The sequence below is a fragment of the Borostomias antarcticus genome (assembly GCF_949987555.1).
Source record: "Borostomias antarcticus genome assembly, chromosome: 36".
Taxonomy (NCBI): Eukaryota; Metazoa; Chordata; class Actinopteri; order Stomiiformes; family Stomiidae; genus Borostomias; species Borostomias antarcticus.
Genome location: NC_140269.1, coordinates 2,314,634 through 2,342,012, shown reverse-complemented (window position 1 = coordinate 2,342,012; position 27,379 = coordinate 2,314,634). Strand labels below are relative to the sequence as shown.

General features: G+C 48.3%; 1 protein-coding gene across 3 annotated transcripts; it reads right to left on the bottom strand.

Moving 5' to 3' along the window:
- Nucleotides 1-6,143: 6,143 nt before the first annotated feature.
- On the bottom strand, nt 6,144-25,422 carry LOC311328016 (major histocompatibility complex class I-related gene protein-like). Of its 3 annotated transcripts, none has more exons than XM_084461128.1 (8): nt 25,283-25,422; nt 15,842-16,108; nt 14,214-14,492; nt 9,281-9,598; nt 8,552-8,650; nt 8,368-8,385; nt 7,652-7,690; nt 6,144-7,410 (listed from the first exon to the last, which is right to left on the bottom strand). In XM_084461128.1, the coding sequence occupies exons 1-8, from the start codon at nt 25,329-25,331 to the stop codon at nt 7,349-7,351; spliced, it is 1,131 nt and encodes a 376-aa protein (XP_084317254.1). In that variant the 5' UTR covers nt 25,332-25,422; the 3' UTR covers nt 6,144-7,348. The 3 variants fall into 3 exon arrangements, with proteins under 3 accessions (XP_084317254.1, XP_084317255.1, XP_084317256.1); XM_084461129.1 differs by having other exon boundaries at nt 9,290-9,598; XM_084461130.1 differs by lacking the exon at nt 14,214-14,492.
- Nucleotides 25,423-27,379: the final 1,957 nt, after the last annotated feature.

Here is a 27,379-nt window from a genome sequence, read left to right as displayed (position 1 = left end):
CGGGGTGATCACGTCGGAGGGCGCGCAGAGCGCGCGCTGAAGTGGAAGGCCGTGGCGTGCGTGCTGCGGGAACGGTGGTGGGAGCTAGAGAGCGCCCAGGCGGAGGCGGAGCCGTTACATGTGCTCCTCAAACACAGCCTGTACACACACTAGAAAACCCACTGCTCCACAAGTGTGCTGCTCAAACACAGCCTGAACACACACTAGAAAACCCACTGCTCCACAAGTGTGCTCCTCAAACACAGCCTGTACACACACTAGAAAACCCACTGCTCAACAAGTGCGCTGCTCAAACATAGCCTGAACACACACTAGAAAACCCACTGCTCCACAAGTGCGCTGCTCAAACACAGCCTGAACACACACTAGAAAACCCACTGTTCTATACTGTAAGTGTGCTCCTCTTTTAAAGAAAAGGATTTAATGGAAATAAAGATGAAGTGCTATTTACAAGAATACATCCATGGACATACTGTAACACACTGTAACACACACAAAACAGGGGGAAATAGTACAAAACTAAACAGGGGACTAACAGAGGGTAAGAGAAGGGAGGGAGAAGGCGAACAATGTCAAAACAAACACAGCCCTGTGCTTCCCTACACCTCTAACCTAGCCTACCTAGAGATTCACACAGCTAGCTCGCTAATCTACCCGCAACCTAACCTACCTGCTACAAAAAAGGATGGGTGACACCTGCTCTCTAAACCTAAAGTAGCGTGTTTAGACAAATGGTTACTTACGTGATGTAGTGTAAACCCCAGGGTATCTTACCCAGCTCTCTCCCTTGATGAGGCCACCGGTAAAAACCCAAACATCTAGGAAAGCGTAAGTGTAGCAACAGACTATTCAACTAACAAAATATAATTTAACATAACATTAGTCCCTTTCCCTCCCTTAACCTTCACAGGTAAGAAACAGACATATATATACACAGTATATAGGAGACAGGTAGACAGGTGATTGGACAACAGGACCAGGGAGACAATGGAACGAGGAGGACTTGATTGACAGATGATCAGCACACACACAGAGAGAGAGAGAGAGAGAGAGAGAGAGAGAAAGAGAGACACACAGGTGAGGCCAGATGGGACACACACAAATTGGAACGGCGTTACTGCTCTCACGCAGATGTGGCACCTGGAAGGAGGTCGGAAAATAATCACTTTGTATCCATGCCTATCCCTTATTAGTTGTTAAGTTGTTACTGCAATAAGTTCTTCCTGTTGACCTCGCCGCTAGGTGGCGCTGTGTAAGCTCTGTTTAGAAAAACATTACTGAGAGAAAGTCTAGTGCCTGGCGCAGGTGTTGGAGACCAGACGTCAGCTCATCATTTTTGCTTGTATTGCCATGAGGTAAAATATATGATTGAAATTTTCTACACCATTCATGTGTAGATGAGAATGGTGTAACACAGACATGCATTTATTGAGGGTCAAAAACAGAGAAGAAGGGTTCTGGGTCCAAACAAACTAAAAACGAGGGACGCTGTCTCCTATCAGTTGTCCCCTTCCGACAGCCGCCCTCTTAGTCCTGCCGTGGACACACAGAAAAAACACCACAGTCAGGACAATCAAAGTCAGCAAAAAGGTTTGGAGCCAGCACTCCCTCTAAACCGTCTACTCACGTGAGCCCTAAGCTCTTGAATGAGGTCTAGAGTCCTTTTGAGGGTGTTTGGCCCTGACAAGTTGATTTGCCCCAGCTGCGGAGCGGCTGACGAGGCAAGTGGGGACAGCTGGGTCCGGTCGTTGCCTGGGAGACGATGAGTCTCCTGTAGGTGCCACTCACAACCAGGCCACGCTGCCCATGGTGCTGAAGTGGCTGTGGCCGGGGTCGCTGTCCACCACCTAGGTGCTGAATTGGCCTCTGGGCCTCCCCAAGTGGCCACGCCGGATCCCTGGCCTCACCAGGGTTGCCACAGGGCGTAACGCCGGGAGTCATAGAGGAGTCTCACAGTCCCTGGTCCAGTCCCGTGGTCCTGGTCCCCAAACCTGACGGCTCATGGCGGTTCTGAAATGACTTCCGCAAGTTGAAGGAGATCTACCGGCTCGATGCCTATCCCATGCCCCGAGTGGACCAACTGATAAAGCGGTTGGGCTCAGCCAGGTTTGTACCCACGCTGGACCTGATGAAAGGGTACTGTCAGGTCCCCCTGACCCCCCGGGCCAAAGACAAACCTGCCTTGGCCACCCCCAGCTGTTCCAGTACACGGTGTTCGGAGTGCATGGAGCCCCAGCAACGGTCCAGAGGCTGATGGACCGGGTCCTCCGGCCGCACAAGGACTATGATGACGTCATCATTTACGGCACCGAGTGGGAAACTCCCCTGACGCCCCTCCAGGCGAACCTCCAGGCGCTCCGCAGGGCGGGGCTCAACGCCACCCCTAAGAAGAGCCGGCTCGGTCCGGAGGAGGCCTCCTACCCAGGCTATCACATCGGCCGAGGCCGTGTTCGGCCCACAGAGCAAGAAGGTGGAGGCCATCTCCAGCTGGCCCGCCCCCGCACCCAGAAACAGATGAGGTCCTTCCTGGGTCTCGGGGGGTAGAACCAACAGTTGGTTCCTCAGCTCAACACCGTCACAGCTCCCCTCCACCGCCTGACCTGGAAACGCCTGCCGGACAAGGTGGAGTGGAACCCTGCGGTGGACGCGGCGTTCCACACCCTCAGGCAGCCTTATGTAGAGAACCAGTGCTGGCCACCCCTGACCTCACCTTTGACCTTTGTCCTCCATACAGACGCCTGGGATGTCAGCCTGGGGGCCGTGCTGTCGCAGGAGCAGGTCGAGGAGGAGCACTCTGTCGTATACGTGAGTAGGAAGTGTGTGTGTGTGTGATTTTGGGGGTCACGCTGCTGGGGGTCATGACCTCCAGCCCTTCGTCATTGTTTTATTTTTTCATTTCCTTTTCATGTTTAGATATGGTTGTGATTTGACTTGATCGTGTTTACGTGCTCCTTGGACCTGATTTTCCTGTGCTGCTCCCCCCCACCACCACCACTAGGGGGAGCTGTACAGGCTGCATTGGGGGTGTACCAGCAGGGTGAAGGTCCAGGGTGACCTGCAGAGGGCGCTGGCCCTGCTGTACCTGGAGGAAGACAAGCTGAATCTGTGAATCTGAATCTGTCCAGAGAGAGGCGCGCTGGTACAACGCAGTCACCGACCTCTGACCTCTACACTGCAAAGATGGTCTGAGTGGTGTGTGTCTGGTTATGATTGGCCTATGTGTGTGGTTCTGAGTGATGTGTGTGTGGTCCTGAGGAGTGATGTGTGTGTGGTCCTGAGTGGTGGGTGCGTGAGGTTCTGTGTGTGTGTGTGTGTGTGTGTGTGTGTGTGTGTGTGTGTGTGTGTGTGTGTGTGTGTGTGTGTGTGTGTGTGTGTGGTTCTGAGTGATGTCTGTCTGTCCCCAGACTCCAGAACAGTGGTGGGGAGTGCAGGTTGGAGTGCTGGAACCTGGAGGAGTCCCTACAGCCCCCACAGAAGGCCGGGCCAAGGTGCTGTCTGTCCTACAATGTTCATCTCCACACCAACAGGAGAACATTCTGATTCTGAATAAACTGTTTGACATTGTCAGGGAAATGTGTTGCTTTTAACTTGGGACCACACCCACATACCAGCTGTGCTGCTCATCCCACAAACAGGACAGGATCCTTACAAACGGGACATCGTTGTAGAGCGAAATGAACAGGCTTTCCATTGATATAAGATACAATGCTAATAACACAGTAGCAACAGAGATGATCGACCAAACACTAATTTACAAACTTCATTTGACAAGTTTATATGGTTAGCCTAGACCTCGAGTGATTTCTCAAACTAACTGGCTACAATCCTCATGGCTGCTATCAGGCAAGTCTGGCATAGTTAGTTGCTAGGGCTCGTTGTTGACAGCCAATCATCTTGTGCCACGTCATCACATCCAATCATATAAAGGCAGGACCCTGAGCAGATCAGTCAAAAGAAAAGGAGCAGTGGGCAGCCATCGTTCATGGAGCCCCGGGGACCAAGTCCAAGTGCTCAGTCCATGTCTTGGTCAGGGACCGGACTGAAGAGCCTCTCTTCTTCTGCATGTTTTTCATGTTGGGTTCTCTTTCACACTTGTGAACACGGTGAGAACATGCGAACTCCGCACAGAAAGGCCCGGAGACCTTCTTGCTGTGAGGTGACAGTACTAGGTACTGTGCCACTGTGCCACATGTGAGTGATTTTGGGGTTCTGCTCAAGGACACTTTGGCACAATGCTGATGGAGGACAGCTTGGATGGGAGAATATGAGTCAGTCAGAGCTCTTATGTTCCAGATGAATCTGTATCTGTAGCCTCTGTTCCAGTGAGATGAGGTGTCTGAACACAGCAGCGTCCCAAACAGCTTCACTCTGCTGAGCTGAGGGCTTTTATCATCATCATGAAAGAACAGCAGACTGTGTTTCAGGGATAAATGACTCTCATTATTAACTGGTATCAGCTGTGTTGAATTCAGCACCAATCACAACAGTGAGGGAAGAATAGAGGTTGTGGTATTCTGCCCCATTCAAGTATTCTGAGGCTGTGTGTTTTCATGTGTGTGTGTGGATTAAAGATATGATTTATAAGATCCAATTGTTGTGGGCTTGTTTGCGATGAAATTAACTCACAAATGATATTCTCTGTTGTGTATCTGACCAACAGTAGAATACCACTGTCTACCTGACCAACAGTAGAATACCACAGTGTTGGCTTTTGGCGTTCTTCTTCTGTTGCTCTGCGTTGTGTATTTTTTTGTAAGGCTTGATAAGAGTTTTAGCACCATCTAATTATGAACCACGATGTTAATAGCCTTCTTGTTGTTATCGTCATTGATGAAATCACCCAACACTGGATTGGAAGCGGCGACAGATGATAGATTTATTGTACAAAGATACAATCACATGGAACACTAGGATGTTTCTCTAGTCTCTCTCTCTCCCTGCTTCTCTGGGATGTTTCTCTAGTCTCTCTCTCTCCCTGCTTCTCTGCTGGCTGCGGCTGTGGCGTGAAGTCAAGGCCTTAGACTTCCCTCCCCGCATGGTGTTATCAGCCTGTCTGCCTGCTGGGAGCAGCGAATCGGTCCCTCCGAGTTGCCTACCGTTTCCAAATCCAAGTCTCAAGGTTTGGTTGAGACGTTAAATAGTGCTCTCTCGGCCCACCCCCCACGCCTAGGCCTGCCCGTTTAGGGCCTAGTGGAGCTAGATTGGTGGAGGAGTGACCATACAGATGTGTCGCCTGTCACCCTAACATGATATCTTAATCACCATTGGTTGTCAGCCTAGGTTGTGTCTGTTTATAGTGTCCCATAAAGATGTGTCATTAATAACCAAGAGGAGAGCCCCCCCCTGTGGCCTAAGTGTGACCTCTTGACACCCACTACCCCGAACGGCCACAGCAGCAGCAGCTGTCTCCCTCACTCTATCGACTACAGTGTCCACGTGAAAACAAACAAACACATTAAATCAAATACAGCAGTAATACTCTGTAGATGTTAGAGACATTTCTCCCTAGATTCTTCAACAGTCTACCTGACCAACAGTAGAATACCACAGTCTACCTGACCAACAGTAGAATACCTCTGTCTACCTGACCAACAGTAGAATACCACTGTCTACCTGACCAACAGTAGAATACCACTGTCTACCTGACCAACAGTAGAATACCACTGTCTACCTGACCAACAGTAGAATACCACTGTCTATCTGACCAACAGTAGAATACCACTGTCTATCTGACCAACAGTAGAATACCACTGTCTACCTGACCAACAGTAGAATACCACTGTCTACCCTGAGCAATATTACTGTCTATTCTGTATATCCTATACCAATATTACTGTCTATCCTGTATATCCTATACCAATATTACTGTCTATCCTGTATATCCTATACCAATATTACTGTCTGTCTATCCTGTCTCCTCCACTGCTCTAGATCCTTGTCTGGGCTGTGAAGTAAAGACAGAACTCTTGTCCTCTCTGTAGTCAGGGGTTCCCCTGGAGTTTGGGAAGTGGAGGAGTCCTTCATTCATCCTTTGGGAGGTGGGAGAGCCCAACTGTCTGTTAACTGGCTGAAACTCCCCGAGCTCCTTATCAACACAATAAGAAAGACAAAATAAACACTCAAGTTGACTTATCAAACCCATTTTATTTCTAAGAGAATACAGAATAACAGAATAAAACTTTAACAGGATGTTGTAGACGAGGGGAAAGAGGAAATCTATTTCTAATAGAACAGAAAATCAAATCTATTTCTAATAGAACAGAAAATCAAATTTATTTTGATTACTCTGATTTGATTATTTTGAGAAATGAAAGTATTCACACATACGATTGGAAACCTAAGATCATTTCACAACACATAATAATAAAAATAAAAAGCGAGAGAGCCCACAAGCACATAAAAGACAACCTCTCCCAACATGTTAAAGTTACTAAACAGGTGAATAGTGACGGTAGTTTGTGACGGGTAACGGCTTCACAGAGATGTAGCAGAGCATCACTGAGCTTTACAGAGATGTAGCAGAGCATCACTGAGCTTTACAGAGATGTAGCAGAGCATCACTGAGCTTTACAGAGATGTAGCAGAGCATCACTGAGCTTCACAGAGATGTAGCAGAGGATCACTGAGCTTTACAGAGATGTAGCAGAGCATCAGTGAGCTTCACAGAGATGTAGCAGAGCATCAGGGTCCTCTGAGGAGAAGACAGGCACCAGAGAGGGGGGGTCAGCCCAACCCTAACCCCAGCTTGGAGGGAGAGTGGTTCTCCAGAATGAATACACGCTTCTGTAGCCAATCAGAGCTGAGTATTAAACCAAGCCCAGATAGACAGTATCAACGTAATCTCTATGGTCAAACCGTAGGATTCTTCTGTCAGTGTTGAGAGACGGATCTACACAGAGGAATGTGTTCATCTTGACGGACAAACTGGGCTGTGGTCTTAACATGACCGTGACATCATCACCCCGCTCCTGATAGGACAGAATCAGGTGACCTCATCTGAGAAGACACGCCCTACTAATGATCATATTACATCATATAATACAGAGAAAACATACTTGATGAGCCAGGAAAATAAATGTATTTTTCTATATATTTGAAAGAAAGAAGTCTCACATTTGCTTGCGTTACTTGCGCAAACTATACATCCTGACATCAGACTAAAATGTAATTTCTATCAAATTATGACAGTCATGCAGGCCTCATTAATGATCTATTGGACATCATCAGAGACACAGCTGATTCATTAGTCATCTATTGACATCATCAGAGACACAGCGGTTTTATTAGTCATCTATTGACATCATCATCAGCTGTTTTGGGTAAATTTGTCTTCGTGCTGCGCTGCATATTAATCTGATTGTTGAGTTAGTTGACTTGTCTCTATTTCCTCCCCTAGTTTCTGCTGCTCTTCTGTGAGGACACACACACACACACACACACACACACACACACACAGAACAACAAGGTAAATAACAACAGTGTAAACACTGAACTCTTGATGGTGATTTTACATTTAGGACAAATTAGGACAACTAGCAGGTCATACAGTTCACTATGCTGTTTACTATGATGAATATGTCACTGTGTGTGTGTGTGTGTGTGTGTGTGTGTGTGTGTGTGTGTGTGTGTGTGTGTGTGTGTGTGTACGTACGTGTGATGTTATTGGAGGAGTGAGATCCGACATCAGAAGCTGCATGGAGAAACAACCAGACCAGTTAAACTGAGGACCAACCAGACCAGTTTAACTGAGGAACAACCAGACCAGTTAAACTGAGGAACAACCAGACCAGTTAAACTGAGGAACAACCAGACCAGTTAAACTGAGGAACAACCAGACCAGTTAAACTGAGGACCAACCAGACCAGTTAAACTGAGGAACAACCAGACCAGTTAAACTGAGGAACAACCAGACCAGTTAAACTGAGGAACAACCAGACCAGTTAAACTGAGGAACAACCAGACCAGTTAAACTGAGGAACAACCAGACCAGTTAAACTGAGGAACAACCAGACCAGTTAAACTGAGGAACAACCAGACCAGTTAAACTGAGGAACAACCAGACCAGTTAAACTGAGGATCAACCAGACCAGTTAAACTGAGGACCAACCAGACCAGTTAAACTGAGGAACAACCAGACCAGTTAAACTGAGCTGACGAGGAACAGCTGACTGAGATGGATACAGTCAGACACCATGGATACCAAAACACACATGACACATGTTGAACAACAGGAAGGACAGTACAGCCTCACAGGCTAGCGTGGTGAGATGGACATGTAGGAGAATAACATGTGAACACAGATATACTGTATGTGAACATGTATATGTGTAGTGTATGTATGAGTCATATTTTCATCAGAATACTCACTGTTAGCTGAAGTGAAGCCTGAAACACAGATGACTCAGCATTATTAAAGTGATACATATGATTAGTAAAACATTGATCATCTCCACTACTGAGTGCACATAGTAATCCACTATCAATACTGGAAATGCACAGTGGTGCTCAGAGCATCAGGGTCAGATATCCAGAGCTGCTTCTCCTCTCTCACCTTTCTTGGCAGTCTTCTTCCTCCAAATGACCACTCCAGAGATGATGCCCGTGACCAGGAGAAGAACCACCACCCCTCCAATGATGAGGCCAGAGGAACCTGTAACAACCAACACAGAACATTCAGACTGCAGCTGGGAGTCTCCCATGCTGCTGATGTTACAGTTTCATCATCAACTCTCACACTCTTCTCTGGTCACTTCAGTAGGAGACCAGATGGTCACTCTGGGAAAAGACACCGCAGACTAAAACACTTCCACACAGAACAATGCTGGCACTTGTAGCAGAACCCTGTCATGTCAGGTAGATCCCTTTTGGGAGGGTTCTGTCATGGCGCCAAATGGTTCTATAGTATGTGGAACGTCTTGAGTGTATGTGTGTGGGAATGTGGTCTCCTCTGAAAGATGAGCAGGATGGAACACTGATAAACAAGGACCAGAGGATATGTAATAATAATAATAATAATAATAATAATAACAACAACAACAACAATAATAATAATAATAATAACAATAATAATAGTAATAATAATATAAGTAATACTACTAATACTACTACTACTACTACTACTACTACTACTACTACTAATAATAATAATAATAATAATAATAATAATAATACTATGAATGTATACTATAATGTGTGTTTAAAGAGGACATCCTATTGTGATTCTCTCTCTCATTTTATGGTCATTCTCTCTTTCCTAGGTCTTTCCTCCTGTCAGTCTTACCTGGGTTACCTGGGTCAGGCCAGTTGGTCTTCACCACAGAGCGCTCCAGCTTGGTGACAAAGTCCTCCTGGATCCCTGAGACCTGAACCACACACTCCCACCTCCCGCTGTCCACGTCCTCAGGCTTCACTGTCAGGCGAACACTGGTCTGGAAGGTTCCGTCCTGGTTGGGGAGAACCTCTCTATAGTCCACGTCCTCGAACACCTCCTCTCCATCTCTCCTCCAGAACACCATGACTCCTCTGGGGTAGAAGCCTGTAGCATGGCAGGTCACTGGAGAGGAGGGGCTCTTCTGGAGGAGAGACACAGAGGGAGGGACTGGAGAGAGAGAGAGAGAGAGAGAGATATGGAGAGAGAGAGGGAGAGAGAGAGAGAGAGATGGAGAGAGAGAGGGAGAGAGAGAGGGAGACAGAGAGATGGAGAGAGAGAGAGAGATGGAGAGAGAGAGGGAGAGAATGAGAGACAGGGAGAGAGAGAGAGAGAGATGGAGGGAGAGAGAGAGAGATAGAGAGAGAGAGAGAGAGAGAGAGAGAGAGATGGAAGGAGAGAGAGACAGAGAGAGATGGAGAGAGAGAGGGAGAGAAGGAGAGACAGGGAGAGAGAGAGGAAGAGAGAAGGGGGGAGAGAGAGAGAGAGAGAGAGAGAGATGGAGAGATGGACAGAGAAAGGGAGGGAAAGAGGGACAGAAAGATGGAGAGAGAGGGAGAGAGAGAGAGAGAAAGAAAGAAATAGAGAGAGAGATGGAGAGAGAGAGAGAGGGAGAGAGAGATAGAGAGAGATAGAGAGAGAGATGGAGAGAGAGAGGGAGACAGAGAGATGGAGAGAGAGAGAGATGGAGAGAGAGAGGGAGAGAAGCAGAGACAGGGAGAGAGAGAGGGAGAGAGAAGGGGGGAGAGAGGGAGAGAGAGATGGAGAGAGGGACAGAGAGAGGGAGAGAAGGAGAGAGACAGGGAGGAGAGAGGGAGAGAGAGAGGCGGAGAGAAGGGGGGAGAGAGGGAGAGAGAGATGGAGAGAGAGAGAGAGGGAGAGAGAGAGAGAGAGAGAGAGGGAGAGATAGAGAGTGGGAGAGAGAGATGGAGAGAGAAAGAGATGGAGAGAGAGAGGGAGAGAAGCAGAGAGACAGGGAGGAGAGAGGGAGAGGGAGAGAGAAGGGGGGAGAGAGGGAGAGAGGGACAGAGAAAGGGAGGGAGAGAGGGACAGAAAGAGAGAGAGAGAGAGAGGGAGAGAAAGAGGGAGAGAGAGAGAGAGAGAGAGGAAGAGAAAGAGGGAGAGAGAGGGAGGGAGAGAAAATATATAAAAAATCAAAAATCCTCATCATCATGATCATCATGTTTAAAAGAACTTCCAGTCACCATGAGTAGATGTTTTGTGAAAACATTCTGAATGTCACATCAGCTTTGTTGTGTCAGTGGAGTCAAGTGTCATGTTATTGGTGTCATTTTATTGGTGTGTTATGTTATTAGTGTGTCACGTAATTAGTGTCATGTTATTAGTGTGTCATATTATTAGTGTGTCCTGTTATTAGTGTTGTGGGCCCGGCTCGGACTTGGGGTCCGGTCCGGGAGTCGAGTGGCTCTGGGTCAGGTCCTCTCTGGGTCAGGTCCTCTCTGGGTCAGGTTCTCTCTGGGTCAGGTTCTCTCTGGGTCAGGTCCTCTCTGGGTCAGGTCCTCTCTGGGTCAGGTTCTCTCTGGGTCAGGTTCTCTCTGGGTCAGGTCCTCTCTGGGTCAGGTCCTCTCTGGGTCAGGTTCTCTCTGGGTCAGGTCCACTCTGGGTCAGGTTCTCTCTGGGTCAGGTTCTCTCTGGGTCAGGTCCTCTCTGGGTCAGGTCCGCTCTGGGTCAGGTTCTCTCTGGGTCAGGTTCTCTCTGGGTCAGGTCCTCTCTGGGTCAGGTTCTCTCTGGGTCAGGTCCTCTCTGGGTCAGGTCCGCTCTGGGTCAGGTTCTCTCTGGGTCAGGTTCTCTCTGGGTCAGGTCCTCTCTGGGTCAGGTTCTCTCTGGGTCAGGTCCTCTCTGGGTCAGGTTCTCTCTGGGTCAGGTCCTCTCTGGGTCAGGTCTGCTCTGGGTCAGGTTCTCTCTGGGTCAGGTCCTCTCTGGGTCAGGTTCTCTCTGGGTCAGGTCCTCTCTGGGTCAGGTCATAGAAGAGAGGCTGGCTCCGGGGACGCTGACTCCGCCCTCCTCCGGAGAGGCTGGCTCCGCTCGGCAGCAGCAGCAATCAATCAACACCTCAACACACCTGTTGGCCGTTAGCGGAGCCTCTACTAGAGGACGCTGGAGCCTTGGCTCGGGGCTGAGACGCTCCTGGCCCTTCCTAGTGGTACGATCTAAGACCTTGCTCTCGCCCAGGGATTGCTAAGCTAGTCAGATATTTCGTGGCGTGAGTGTTTGTTTTCCGTGGTCTAATTGGCCGGTGTGTCCTCCCTGTCCCTCTGAAAGGTTCCACCAGTGTCCCCACGCCTCTCCAGCTCAGAGTCCTCCTCTTCTCTGGCTCCCACGCCGCGACGCCACGCTCCGGCACTCCGCTCCCCGTTCCCCTGGACTTCCCTCGCCGTTTCCACGTTCCACCAGCCTGGACCAGCCTGGACCAGCCCCGCCCCCTCCTCAGGGCGCCACCTCGTCTCCATCTCCCCACTCCGTCACCAGACCGCCTCCTCCTCCTCCTCCCTGCCGCCCCAGACCACACAGCTGCTCCTCCTCCTCCTCCTCCCTGCCCCCCCAGACCACCCAGCTCCTCCTCCTCCTCCTCCTCCTCCTCCCTGCCCCCCCAGACCACCCAGCTGCTCCTCCTCCTCCTCCTCCTCCTCCCTGCCCCCCCAGACCACCCAGCTCCTCCTCCTCCTCCTCCTCCTCCTCCTCCCTGCTGCCCCAGACCACCCAGCTGCTCCTCCTCCTCCTCCTCCTCCCTGCTGCCCCAGACCACCCAGCTGCTCCTCCTCCCTCAGGTCCTCACACACACATTCACACACCAGTCTCTGATCCCCACACTGCCCCCACACTGCCCCCATACTGCCCCCACACTGACCCCATACTGACCCCATACTGCCCCCACACTGCCCCCACACTGCCCCCACACTGCCCCCACACTGCCCCCATACTCCCCCCACACTGCCCCCATACTCCCCCCACACTGCCCCCACACTGCCCCCACACTGCCCCCACACTGACCCCACACTGCCCCCACACTACCCCCACACTACCCCCACACTGCCCCCACACTGCCCCCATACTGCCCCCACACTACCCCCACACTACCCCCATACTGCCCCCACACTGCCCCCACACTGACCCCACACTGCCCCCATACTGACCCCACACTGCCCCCACACTGCCCCCACACTGACCCCACACTGACCCCACACTCCCCCCACACTGCCCCCATACTCCCCCCACACTGCCCCCACACTGCCCCCACACTGCCCCCACACTGACCCCACACTGACCCCACACTGCCCCCACACTGCCCCCACACTGCCCCCATACTGCCCCCACGCACCCCTCTGGTCTCCACATCCCATTTCTGATAACGCACACGCATCCACACATTCCCCCAGGAGTTTGCCCCGCCCCTTTCTCCCCCTAATTATTATTTTAGATTTCAATAAACGACCAAACTGCCCTCCTGTCTGTCTGTCTGTCTGCCTGTCTGTCTGTCTGCCTGTCTGTCTGCCCTCCTGTCTGTCTGTCTGCCTGCCCTCCTGTCTGCCTGTCTGTCTGTCTGTCTGTCTGTCTGCCCTCCTGTCTGTCTGTCTGTCTGCCCTCCTGTCTGTCTGTCTGTCTGCCCTCCTGTCTGTCTGTCTGTCTGCCCTCCTGTCTGTCTGTCTGTCTGTCTGTCTGTCTGTTGGGGGTTCTCACTACACGGGTCCCGGGTCCGGGTTCAGAGCCCAATAATTACTTTGGCATGTTATTAGTGTGTCATGTTATTAGTCTGTCATGTTATTAGAGTCATGTTATCAGCGTGTCATGTTATCAGTGTGTCATGTTATTAGTGTGTCATGTTATTAGAGTCATGTTATTAGTGTGTCATGTTATCAGCGTGTCATGTTATTAGTGTGTCATGTTATCAGCGTCATGTTATTAGTGTGTCATGTTATTAGTGTGTCATGTTATTAGTGTGTCATGTTATGAGTGTGACATGTTATTAGTGTGTCATGTTATCAGTGTGTCAATTTATTAGCGTGTCATGTTATCAGTGTGTCATGTTATCAGTGTGTCAATTTATTAGTGTGTCATGTTATCAGTGTGTCATGTTATTAGTGTGTCATGTTATCAGCGTGTCATGTTATCAGCGTGTCATGTTATTAGTGTGTCATGTTATTAGAGTCATGTTACTATTGTGCCATGTTATTAGTGTGTCATGTTATCAGTGTGTCATGTTATCAGCGTGTCATGTTATTAGTGTGTCATGTTATTAGAGTCATGTTATTAGTGTGTCATGTTATCAGCGTGTCATGTTATTAGTGTGTCATGTTATCAGTGTGTCATGTTATTAGTGTGTCATGTTATCAGTGTGTCATGTTATTAGTGTGTCATGTTATCAGCGTGTCATGTTATCAGCGTGTCGTGTTATTAGTGTGCCATGTTATTAGAGTCATGTTATTATTGTGTCATGTTATTAGTGTGTCATGTAATCAGTGTGTCATGTTATCAGCGTGTCATGTTATCAGCGTGTCATGTTATTAGTGTGTCATGTTATTAGAGTCATGTTATTATTGTGTCATGTTATTATTGTGTCATGTTATTAGTGTGTCATGTTATTAGAGTCATGTTATTATTGTGTCATGTTATTAGTGTGTCATGTTATTAGTGTGCCATGTTATCAGCGTGTCATGTTATTAGTGTGACATGTTACCAGCGTGTCATGTTATCAGTGTGTCATGTTATCAGCGTGTCATGTTATTAGTGTGTCATGTTATCAGTCTGAGGTCATGTGATTCTCTACCTGTCCTCTTCAGAGTGCTCTTCCCGTACTCCACATACTTCTTCAGCCCCTCAATGCAGGTCTGGGTGAGGTAGTGTTTATAGTACTCAAGCTCAGCTCTGTCCTGGTCAAACCTCAGTTTGGTGATGAAGGCCTGGGGTGTTGGAGCGACCCATACCAGGTTCTTCAGGTCAAAGATGAGGAAGTCTTCTCCATCATAACCATACTGCCAGTACCCCTCTGTTTCTCCAGTCTCCTCATCCCACTCACAGCCATACATCAACTGGAATGTGTGCACACCTGAGAGAGAGAGAGAGAGAGAGAGAGAGAGAGGGAAAGAGAGAGAGAGAGGTGGAATCTCTTCATAGGATTGCATACACACACACACACACACACATACACATTCTCTCTCTCTCTCTCTCTCTCTACTGTGTGATGTCACACCTTCGCAACACACAGACACACACACACACACACACACACACACACACACACAGACTGACAGACAACTTGAGAAAAGACCAGCAGCGTTACCATGGAGACCCAGAGAGAGGGTGTATCTACACCGGCTGATGTTGCCATGGTGACATGTACAGGGCTGGAGGTAGCCACGGTGTTCAGTAGAGTGTTACTATGACGCGTGTGTGTTGAGTGAGACCGTGTGTGTTAGGTAGGTGTGTTAGTGAATAAAACACTGTTGATGGATTCATATAGCGTCTTAACGGACGCTCAAAGCTCTGTTAGAGGGAAGGGGGTGGAGCTCACCTCATCCACAACCAATGGGAAGCCCCCACCTGGGTGACCCTCTGCTGCCAGTAGGCGCTTCAGAGCTCAACACATCAGCTACAGGTGATGATGTCACAGACTAGAGGTGAGGGAGGAGCCTCTGTTCAGTCAGTTACAACAGCAGAGACACCGTGTGGAGCTACACTCTCACCTGCACTGGCTCACTATGTGTGTGTGTGTGTGTGTGTGTGTGTGTGTGTGTGTGTGTGTGTGTGTGTGTGTGTGTGTGTGTGTGTGTGTGCATGTGTGTGTTTCAGGTCCGTCAACATCAGAGGCCGTCACCCAGACAACCCTCTAGACTGGATCACAGCTCTCTAACTACTGTGTCTGTGGGATCTGTGTGTGTGTGTGTGTGTGTGTGTGTGTGTGTGTGTGTGTGTGTGTGTGTGTGTGTGTGTGTGTGTGTGTGTGTGTGAGAGAGAGTGTGGATGGTCATGTGTGTTAGTTATGGGAACTTTATCTCAGTTGGAGTCAGGTGAGGTCCTGGTTGAGGTGCTGGTGAGTTAGGAAATACAACAGTGACGTGTTCTACACACACACACACACACACACACACACACACACACACACACACACACACACACACACACACACACACACTCACTCCCACCCTGACCCACTAACATTGTCCTCATTTAAGCAGCAGCAGGTTGTAGGTCCTGCTCTGTGTAACGTTGTGATGCTGAAGTTAGCAGATGAAGGCTCTGATGAGGAGCTGGGTGGAGCTTCAGGACGTCTCTGATGTTCTTGGTTCTGAGGCACAAGTGATGCTCTTTCTAACCCCACCGTGAAATCAACCTTGTAAAAGGTGAACATGACTGCAGATAAAAGACCCAACCTGATCTGAAAAGGCTGGTGCTTACCTCCACTCTGGTTGAAACGCTGCTTCCCAACTTCAAGGTTGTTCTTGAATATCTGCTGGGCACCCAAACAATTACCAGTGTTCCACTCCCAGTACTGAGGGTCGTCTTCAGCTGCCTTGTTCATCCAGTCCTGTTTGGGCACGGCTCTCTGGTTGTTGCTGTCGCAGTAGACCATCTGAATATCATCCACCATCCCCACAAGCACAAACTCTGGGAAGTTGGGAACTTCAGAGGAGGCGGTGTAGAAGTACTTGAGGGAGTGTGTCACTGGAGGAAGACAAGGGGAACACATGCAGATGCTGAGATCATTGTTGGCTAAACCCTACATGATGTCCAGGCAGGTCTGTTGAATGCAGTTTGTGTGTTTAAAATCTATTTGTTTCAGAAAGATATCTTGGCATTATTTGATGAGAAATAGCGCCACCCAGTGGAGCACTGATGGTATTTCTGGCTTGACTATCAATGCCAATGCTGTCACTGTTAGAAAAGGACAGGCATTATTAACCTGCTATAAGCACAGAATTACAATTTACTCAAATGTACTGACTACAAATCCTAGTTTGTGGTGTAATGAATAAATTACTTTACTTTAAATTCAACTTTTATGCAACAAAATAAAAATAGCAGCTCAGCCCACAACTACACATATTGGTGTATGTTGAGTTAAGATACCATTTTAAAAACCTCAACCCATTTATTCTCAAACACACAACCAACCTGCAGAAGCAGCATGAAGACAGAGAGAGAAAACCTTCAAACACATCATCTTGAGCTGTAAACTGAGATGTGATTAAAGAGAGTAGCTATAGTACACAGTGTGTTGAGGGGGGCACTGAGCACGTCCCAGTCTGCCTCCCCAACACCTGACCAACCCTCCACCTCTGACCAGCCCTCCACCTCTGACCAGACCTCCACCTCCACCTCTGACCAGACCTCCACCTCTGACCAGACCTCCACCTCTGACCAGCCCTCCACCTCCACCTCTGACCAACCCTCCACCTCTGACCAGACCTCCACCTCTGACCAGCCCTCCACCTCTGACCAGACCTCCACCTCTGACCAGCCCTCCACCTCTGACCAGACCTCCACCTCCACCTCTGACCAGCCCCCCCCTCTGACCAACCCTCCACCTCTGACCAGCCCTCCACCTCTGACCAGACCTCCACCTGACCAGACCTCCACCTCCACCTCTGACCAGACCTCCACCTCCATCTCTGACCAGACCTCCACCTGACCAGACCTCCACCTCCACCTCTGACCAGACCTCCACCTGACCAGACCTCCACCTCTGACCAGCCCTCCACCTCTGACCAGACCTCCACCTCCACTTCTCTCTCTCTCTGTCCCTCTCTCCCCCTCTCTCTCCCTCCATCTCTCTCTCTATCTCTCTCTCCCTCTTTCTCTGTCCCTCTCTCCCCCTCTCTCTCTCCCTCCATCTCTCTCTCTATCTCTCTCTCTCTATTTCTTTCTCTCTCTCACACACACTCTCTCCCTCTCTCTCTCCGTCTATATCTCTCTCTCCCCTTTCTATCTATCTCCCTCCCTCTCTCTCTCTCTCTCTCCCCTCTCTCTCTCTGTCCCTCTCTCTGTCTCTCTCTCTCTTTGTCTTTCGTTGTCTTTCTGTCTGCCTCTCTCTCTCTCTGGTTCTGTCTCTCTCTTTCTCTGTCTCTTTCTCTCTCTCTCTCTCTGTCTCTCTCTTTGTTTCTCTCCCTTTCTCTCTCTCCCTCTCACTTTCTCTCCCTCTCTCTATCTATCTCTCCCTCCCTCTCCCTCTCTCTCTCACACTCTCACCCTCCCTCTCTCCCCTCTCTCTCCCCCCTCTCTCTATCTATCTATCTCTCTCTCTCTCTCTCTCTCTCTATTTCTTACTCTCTCTCTCACTCTATCTCTCCCTCTCTATCTATATCTTTCTCTCTCCCTCTCTCTATCTCTCCCTCCCTCTCTCCCTCCCCCTCTCTCTCTCCCTCTCTCTTTCTCCCACTCTCTATCTCTCCCTCCCTCCCACCTCCAGGACTACAAGCGCTCCATCCACTCTCCCACACTTCCCCTCCCCTCTCCCTGTGAACAGATCCTCCCTCGGGATCAAGGAGTCCTGCTCTGAGACTCTCTTTGGACCCCCGGGTCAGACCCGTTACCCAGAACCCACTAAACAACTGACAGTGAGCACAGCCCACATGTAGGCTACTATCAGACAGGGCTCCACAATATGAACATGCTCAACACTTCAGGAACCCCTTTGAGACAGTAGAGATTTGATCATGGTTGGTACGTCCTGGGACATCACTCAAAACTAGGCTAATCAAAGCAACAGAGGTTAGCTTTCAAAACTGAACGTCCAAACAGTTCAACTGGAGAAGGAATTCTAGATCTCTAAAAGACAACTGATATAAAGTAGCCTATGGTCATTCAAATCAAGTAGGCTTAATAGACCTGTAAAAAGAAGATATGTTTAAATGTCATTTCCACTATCCACATTCACCTCTAGTCTGCTACTATTCAGCCAAAGATACGTATGAAATAACATTACATTCAAGTTCAGCCAACTCACTCACTTTCTGGACACAGACAAGGTGTTTGGTCTACATACATGAGCTCATGATATGGGACTAGGCAGACCTTTATTCAATCACATGAACTCTTATATTTAGTACATTTATTGACAAAAGAGTAATATTAATATCTTAATTTTTGTGTGAAATCAAAGACCAAATCAATAGTCTGCAGATGTAGCATTCATAGTGTATTTAAATTGAGAGTCGGGGTTTGAGTCTATGTTCCCCATCAGCTCTCTCTGTCACAGTGAGATCAGGTGTCTGAACACAGCAGCGTCCCAAACAGCTTCACTCTGCTGCTGAGTTACTGTTTCACTATGAAACCAAACACACAGGACATGTCCTTCAGGGGTGGATGAGGACTTGGATGTCCAGAGGTCACGCAGAGAAGCCATGATTAGCTAGCTGACAGACATTTCTCTCTTCTGCTCTTATATTGAATAATCATATGTTTGAGACAGGGGACACTACAGTATATAGAATCATATTTGTGTAACATGGAATAGATAAACATTGCTGCCTAAACACAGCGGTGTCAGCCCATCAAGAAATGACAACTAGAATTGTCTGTCTGTGTGTCAACCTAACAAGAGTTTATCAGGTCAACATCAATAACTACCAAGACTAATGTGTTATAGTTAAAACCCTGTACTTTTTATTAGTATTCTATTTAACCTTTAATGAAGTACTGAGGCTTGGCTGAGGGTGGCAGGCAGTTAGTGACATGTCAGCCATTGATGGATCGATGGCCTGGTCATTAACTCTTCTGGATGGGGGGGGGGGGGGCATTAACAGCCATTTACAGCAGGCCGGGCCAGTTAGCGCCGGGAATATCCCCTCTGAATATTTCACTCACAGCAACCAGGCCGGCCCACACCACTTGATGAGGACCGGCCCATCGGGATCAGTCCCGAGCGTCCCGATGGCCAGTCCGCCATTGACTTCAATTATATAGCGCTTTTAAATACGCATGCGCACGCACACACACACATACTGTACACACACATGCACACACACACGCACACACACGCACACACACACATACAGACAAACACACACAAGCACATCCACATGCACACAAACACATATGCCCACACACACACACACACACACACACACACACACACACACACACACACACACATAAAGGATCAATAAAAGTAAGGGTTCACTGAGTCAGCCTGTCTATGTTGTGATGGACACAACACTTCTTTAGTAAAATGTGATAATGTTGTGTTTCGTAGCACCATATTGGAAGTGAAGTCAACTATTCAACCAGATTCAATAAAATATGGCATAATATTACACAAATAGAGGGTTATTTCAAAGTCCATGGAATTTGAAAGTACATTATAGTAGCTGCAACAGCTGGACTAAAGTTTCCAAATGGTACAGTAAACATTAAAAACATACCTATCCATTCAACACATGAAGATATACTGTACGTAAAAGCGTTTCTCTAAGTGAAATAACAAATAACAAAGACAAACGATGAATTCTAAAATGCCCATCATCTGTAATTTTACTCAAAAGGTTCTACTGACCAGCATGTGCTGCATGGATTCCCAGAAGAAGACAGATGATCAACTTCATAGTGAAGTTGGTTGAAGGAAGAACACATCTGAGGGGAAATGTATTCAATGGGACAGACGAGTCTCTCTGCGTCTGGATTCTCTAGCGTCTCGACGTTAATGAGGAGAGAGATCAGAAGGTTCAGAAACTAGACTCTACTCCGCGCTGCTTTAAGCCAATGGGATTTTGATTCTACTCCTTTAAGCCAATGGGATTTTGAACTGCAGAGCAGTGAAATCTAAGCAGCAGAGGTTGCCTATCCAAACTGACAGTAGCTCAGAGTAAGCACAGTTAAAGTGACTTTGGTTGAATTCACTAGGCCTACAGGTGCATCTCAGAAAATTTGAATATTGTGGAAAGTTCATTATTTTCCATAATTTAATTCAAAAAGTGAAACTTTCATATATTATAGATTCATTACACATGTAGTGAAATATTTCAAGGCTGATTGCCTCCATGCCACGCTCCACATTGATGCAGTAATTTGTGCAAAAGGAGCCCCCACCAAGTATTGAGTGTATAAATGAACATACTGAACATACTGTACAATCATAAAGATTAAAACAAAAAATGCTTGAAATATTTCACTTTGTGTAATGGATCTAGAATAAATGAAGGTTTCACTTTTTCAATTAAATTACAGAAAATAATGAACTTTTTCACAATATTCAAATTTTTTAGGGATGCATCTGTAGTTAGGACCTGGTAAACTAAAAGAAAGACTAGTTCTGACTAAATTAGCTCACAACAACCCAATATGACCAATTGGATGTGTCTGAACCCGTTATGTTCCAGTGAGATCAGGTGTCTAAGCAGCGTCCCAAACAGCTTCACTCTGCTGAGCTGAGAGCTTTTAGTATCATTATCATGAAAGAACAGACTATGTGTTTCAGAGATAAATGACTCACATTATTAACTGCTATCAGCTGTGTTCAAATTCATCACCAATAACATCAATAACATTTTGTTGAGGACTCAGACCTACTGTGATCAATGAGAGAAGAATGTTTTTCCCATTTAAGTATTCTGAGACTGTGAGTGTGTGTGTGAGTGTGTGTGTGTGTGTGTGTGTGTGTGTGTGTGTGTGTGTGTGTGTGTGTGTGTGTGTGTGTGTGTATTAGAGATGCGCGGATGGAGTTTGAGCACCCGACTCCGCGTGCTCTCATCAATCATCCACCCGCCACCCACCCGACGTCATTATCTTCTAAAATGTAGAGACCCGCCCCCAACCCGCCAAACAGGAAGTTAATGTATTTACATTTAAATGATGTCCAGCTGTTCCTGCTCATTCACTTTTCATATAGGCGCATTTTCTTGACTTAAACAATTCAAAGATTATAGGCTCGCTTTCGCAGGATCTCGGTTGACGAAGTGGTCGAGGGTATTTGAGTGAGCTGCTGGCAGGTCTCACGCTTTCTCGCAGTTGTTATAATATAATATATATAGCCTAATTATCGTAGTTATTAAATACGAATATAACTGACAAATCCACCCGCAATCCACCGAAATTAATCACAATGTTGATTGGCCCACCCACGGGCCGCAATATTCGCATCTCTAGTGTGTGTGTGTGTGTGTGTGCGTGACTTGTGCGCTTGTTCTCTGTAAAGCGCATTGTGTTGCCTCTGGGTATGAAATGCGCTACACAAATAAAGCTTTGATTGATTGATTGATTGATTGACATGTCCTTCAGTGACAGAACTCCTGGGTGGTGAGAAGGGATGAGCATGACAGAGGATTAAAGACATGAAGAATGATTTAGGAGATCTAATTGTTGGCTTGTTTGGGATGAAAGAGAAATAAAAAGTAGTAGTGTTGGACGTTACAGATCATTAAAAAGATGAACAATGATACGTTCAAAACGCAGTGGGACAGTTTGGGAAGAAACATGACCAGTAGTGTCAAATTATATGAAGCTTCAACTAAACGTTGCTTATTCTTGTGTTGAAGAAACTGAACCATGCTGACTCTGGCTTTGTATGACATTGATATGGCGTCAAACTAGAAAACATACCAGGAATACCACATGATGCTGCAGAGGATTGGAACGTACCTGCACAAGCGCTCACACACACACACACACACACACACACGCACACATACACGCACACACACACACGCACACACACACACACACTCTCTCTCACATACACACACACACACACTCTCTCTCACATACACACACACACACACACGCGCACACACACACACACACACACACACTCTCTCTCACATACACACACACACAAACACACACACACACACACTCTCTCTCACATACACACAAACACACACACACACACTCTCTCTCACATACACACACACACACACACACTCTCTCACATACACACAAACACACACACACACACACACTCACTCTCTCTCTCTCTCTCTCTCTCTCTCTCACACACACATACACACAAACACACACACACACACACACACACACACAGGGGCAGAGATGGCTATGTTGAGGTGAGCATCACATCCTGGTCCTCCTCCATTTTGAGTTTCTCTACCACTCCTGAGATGGCCGTCAACACTCTGTCACATCATGGAGTTGTCATGACGTTCCTCACAGCTGAGAGGAACACAGAACATTGATACATGTCTGTTACTCTTCATGAGTCACACTGTCATAATGGGACTTCATCTCTAGTCAACTGAAGCCCCTGGTTCACATGTAAACCAGAAGATGTTTCTGCATGGGCTAAAGGGCCAACCAACCAGCATCTATGCTCACCAGTATTTACACCTCTTCTATTCAGATTTAGGGGCCGTGTTCTGGAACTCTCAAACTCTCAGAGAGCATTGTGGGATGTGAGTCCAGCAGGGATATCCAGATTGTTCAGTTATTAAACCTGTGAACTCAGCTCAACGCTCACGGCTGGATAGTTCCTTGATCAAAATCAGCACAATAAGAAACACCCTCAGATTCTGCCAACCAGACGAGGGATGAGCTGGGTCACAGTGCCACCTACAGGCAGCAGTCTGTCATCCCCCCCGACGCTGTTTCTGAGAAATCACGTGGTTCAGTCACTTGGCTGGCTGGCCTGTCTGTTCACCAGCAACTCTGTGGCTCCTGTCAACAAAGGACTGGTACCGACACCTAAACCAGGAAGTAAGATCAGCAGGGTTGATATCTGTCTGTCTCTCAGGTCATGAGATGGGAAATGGGAAATGACAGGACTTATATAGCACTTTTATCCAAAGCGCTTTACAATGAAGGCCTCTCATTCACACAGCTGCTATGCAAGGTGCCAGCCTGCTCATTGGGAGTCATTTGGGATTCAGTGTCTTGCCCAAGGACACTTTGACATGTGGACAGGAGGCAGGATTTGAACCGCCAACCCTACGATCATTGGACGACCCGCTCTACCTCCTGAGCCACAGCCGTCTCCTTGGATGGTTCACACCACCTTGTTTTCCTGCATTAAGACAGAGAGGGAATTCTTCCACGTCCCCCAATCAGGAATGATGGGATGAGAAAGAAGATTCATCATCATCACTAGTAGGACCGCCCCCTGAAAGAAGATTCATCATCATCACTAGTAGGACCGCCCCCTGAAAGAAGATTCATCATCATCACTAGTAGGACCGCCCCCTGAAAGAAGATTCATCATCATCACTAGTAGGACCGCCCCCTGAAAGAAGATTCATCATTATCACTAGTAGGACCGCCCCCTGAAAGAAGATTCATCATCATCACTAGTAGGACCGCCCCCTGAAAGTCCACCAGTCAAAACATCAGTCAGAGACCCTTAAGACCACTGAGATATGTAGCCCCCACCCATAGAGAGCCTACTGTACCACTGATAATTACATAGAGAGAGCCTACTGTACCACTGATGAGTACATAGAGAGAGCCTACTGTACCACTGATGATTACATAGAGAGAGCCTACTGTACCACTGATGATTACATAGAGAGCCTACTGTACCACTGATGATTACATAGAGAGAGCCTACTGTACCACTGATGATTACATAGAGAGAGCCTACTGTACCACTGTAGCTGATTACTGTACCACTGTAGCTGATTACTGTACCACTGTAGCTGATTACTTTATCACTGTAGCTACAGAAGGCAACACTGCGCTTATTCCAAAATGACATTATGGGTTACCAGGGTTACCATACAGTATCATCTGAACATCCACCTGTATTAATGCACCATGGCCTTCCATCAGAGTATGATGATGATGATGATGAGGGATACTGAGTCTGGTATACTGATGCCATCTACTGGCTATAACTAGGAATACATTCAACAGGTCACCTGCACATTGCATCCCATCATATTTCTGCTATCATCACACAAGCTCTAATGATGTGTAGCCCTGCTTATATCCTCACGCTCAACCACCAGAAATATGAACCTGAACATCACACTGAAACAAATGTTCCTCAGTCTGAGTTCATGTCCTGGGTGTGTCTAGTGAGAGATCAGACTTTAGCAGCATAGGCCTGTCCCAAACCTCTCACGTTCTAATGTGGTCATTCCTGATAGGAATGTCTTATACAATGTTAAAACCATCACTGAACCATCACCTAATCCTCTAAAAAAGAAAGTTCCTGCTGTCCTCTGATTGGTTCTGTAGGTGAGTCTCTTCCTACCAAGGTGTAACTAGTTACCAGGCAGAACTGGGACAGCCATGTTGTAGGCTAGTGAACATAGCTTTAAACACAAGTGTAAAAGACAACAAATATGGTCTGGCTACTCAAGTTGTTTTTGTACCAAAAAGCAACAACAACAGTCATGTGCAAGTACATAAATAGTTCAGATAGCAGAGTAGCCTATCCAGTACCCAGCTAGCAGATCACGGGAGGGCAGACAGCGGCCCGCTGAAGACCAATTCGGTTGAACACCGATATAAGAAAACCCAGATCATCAACCAGAACAAAAACGTTCCCTCATAATAGAACCAACGCAGTCAATAGGCTTTATATTGCACTATATGGATGTAAGCCCTTAAATTCAAGTAGATAGTGATCACATTATGTGGAGTCGTCTGAAGGCATGGATCTTTCCAGAGAGAATAGCGCAGAGGGTGGAAGTCCTCAGAAGAGGCGAACCCTACTGACACAATCCGGCTGCGGGACCGTCGCAGCAACGTGCTCTATAGGTCATCATCCGACCCGAACCCGCCGATTCATCTAAAACAGCCCCAGATTGTGATCAAAAAGATCACATTCACAACGATCACAATTTATTTGACGTGACAGTAGTTTAACTATTTCACTTTCACATTTAAAGTGAAAATAAATACCGTAACATAAAAATGACCATCAGTAAAACTTTAATTTAGGCTACTGACCAGCATACGCTCCAGAAATTCCCAGAAGAAGCGAGATGATCAACTTCATGTTTAATTTGGCCGTTGGATAAATCTTAAAACAACATCTACATCGACTAGGCTACTTGATTACTGTAGTTCGCGATGTTCTCAGCTCTCAGAACCGCTGGTGGCAAAAGAGCAGACTTGTCTCTCACGTCAACAAATAATTGTTCTCTGCGGGGGCTGAGCCAATGGGAATTAAGATCAGTGTAGATCGTCAGTAGTATCTAGGGTGGACAGAGCTACACAGGTTGGTAATGGAAACTGAAAGTAAAATTCAGATGAAGCCATCATTTCCATGGAGCCATGATCCAGTTTAAAAGTTACAGGACTTCTCTACAGAGTTCATATTAGGGGAGTGAATAGTACAACATAACCTTGGCTGTCCCACATTCCTGGTTTTGAGTTTTTTTCCTTTGTTTGATATCTCAGTTTTGAAATAAACGCGTCCCGGCGCTAACCTGCTCCCCGACTCCACCTCAGTGCTTAACTCCACCCTGCACCCCCCCTGACTCCACCTCAGTGCTGAACTCCACCCTGCATTCCCCCTGACTCTACCTCAGTGCTGAACTCCACCCTGCACCCCCCCTGACTCCACCTCAGTGCTGAACTCCACCCTGCACCCCCCCTGACTCCACCTCAGTGCTTAACTCCACCCTGCACCCCCCCTGACTCCACCTCAGTGCTTAACTCCACCCTGCACCCCCCCTGACTCCACCTCAGTGCTGAACTCCACCCTGCACCCCCCCTGACTCCACCTCAGTGCTGAACTCCACCCTGCACCCCCCCTGACTCCACCTCAGTGCTGAACTCCACCCTGCATTCCCCCTGACTCCACCTCAGTGCTGAACTCCACCCTGCACCCCCCCTGACTCCACCTCAGTGCTGAACTCCACCCTGCACCCCCCCTGACTCCACCTCAGTGCTGAACTCCACCCTGCACCCCCCTGACTCCACCTCAGTGCTGTACTCCACCCTGCACCCCCCCTGACTCCACCTCAGTGCTGAACTCTACCCTGCACCCCCCCTGACTCCACCTCAGTACTGAACTCCACCCTGCATTCCCCCTCGGTGTCCCACAGGTGGTGGAGGAGGTGGGCAGCGTGAGTCCTGCAGGAGTCCAGCACAACCCTGACAGAGATGAGCGCTCTGGAGAACGCTGTGACCCCCCTGCTGCAGGCCCAGGCGCCGTTACAGGATGGACTCAACCGGCTCACCCACCCAGAACCCCCCTGACCCAGCTGCTCCCCAGGCTAGGACCGGAGGACGATATGGAGGCCTGGCTGGAGTTACTGGACAGGACGGCGGGCCGTGAACACTGGGCCCTGGGAGAGTGGGCCACCATCCTGGCCCCGGGCCTCACCGGAGAAGCACAGAGGGCTCGTCATGACCTGGGTGAAGAGGAAGCGGCGGACTACCACACCCTGGAGACCGCCATCTTGGCCCAGTACGGGGTGAACCCTCAGGCCCGAGCCCAGCTACGGCACTCCTGGGATATCGACCTACGCGGACCAGTATGCCGCCAGGTGACCCAGCTAGACCGTCTAACCCGCCGTTGACTCACCACGGAGGAGGGCCCCTGCGCGGTCGACTGGCTGGTCATGGGCCGATGCCTGAGGCTCCTCCCCCCGGCCGCCATGAGGCAGACGGCCTTCAGCAGCTCATCTCCCCTTCCCCCGGGAGGGACACGGAGGCCAGCCGGGCCGGTTCAGCGCAGCTCAGAGAGAGGAAGAGAGGCTGAAACACGCCTGGCCCAGTGTGAAGGAGCATCATGGGAAGCCTCTCGGTCCGCTGAGTCCCCTGGTCCCTCCACACTTCTGCACCAACAACCGTCTGTTGTACCGCGTTGTTACGCCCCCTAGAGGGCATGATGTACTGGTGGAGGTGTGGAGTGAACACAATGGGCAAGAGGCCAATATAAGGAATAACAAACAGTGAATTTATTAACAAAAATAATAATAGACCACAGGGAACAGGCGGAACTAAGAACGGTGTCACAAATCAAAATCAATAAAGATCCCTACCTAAACCTACCTGCCTGACCAAACAAAAAGACTTCCCTATCTAATAGCCAGC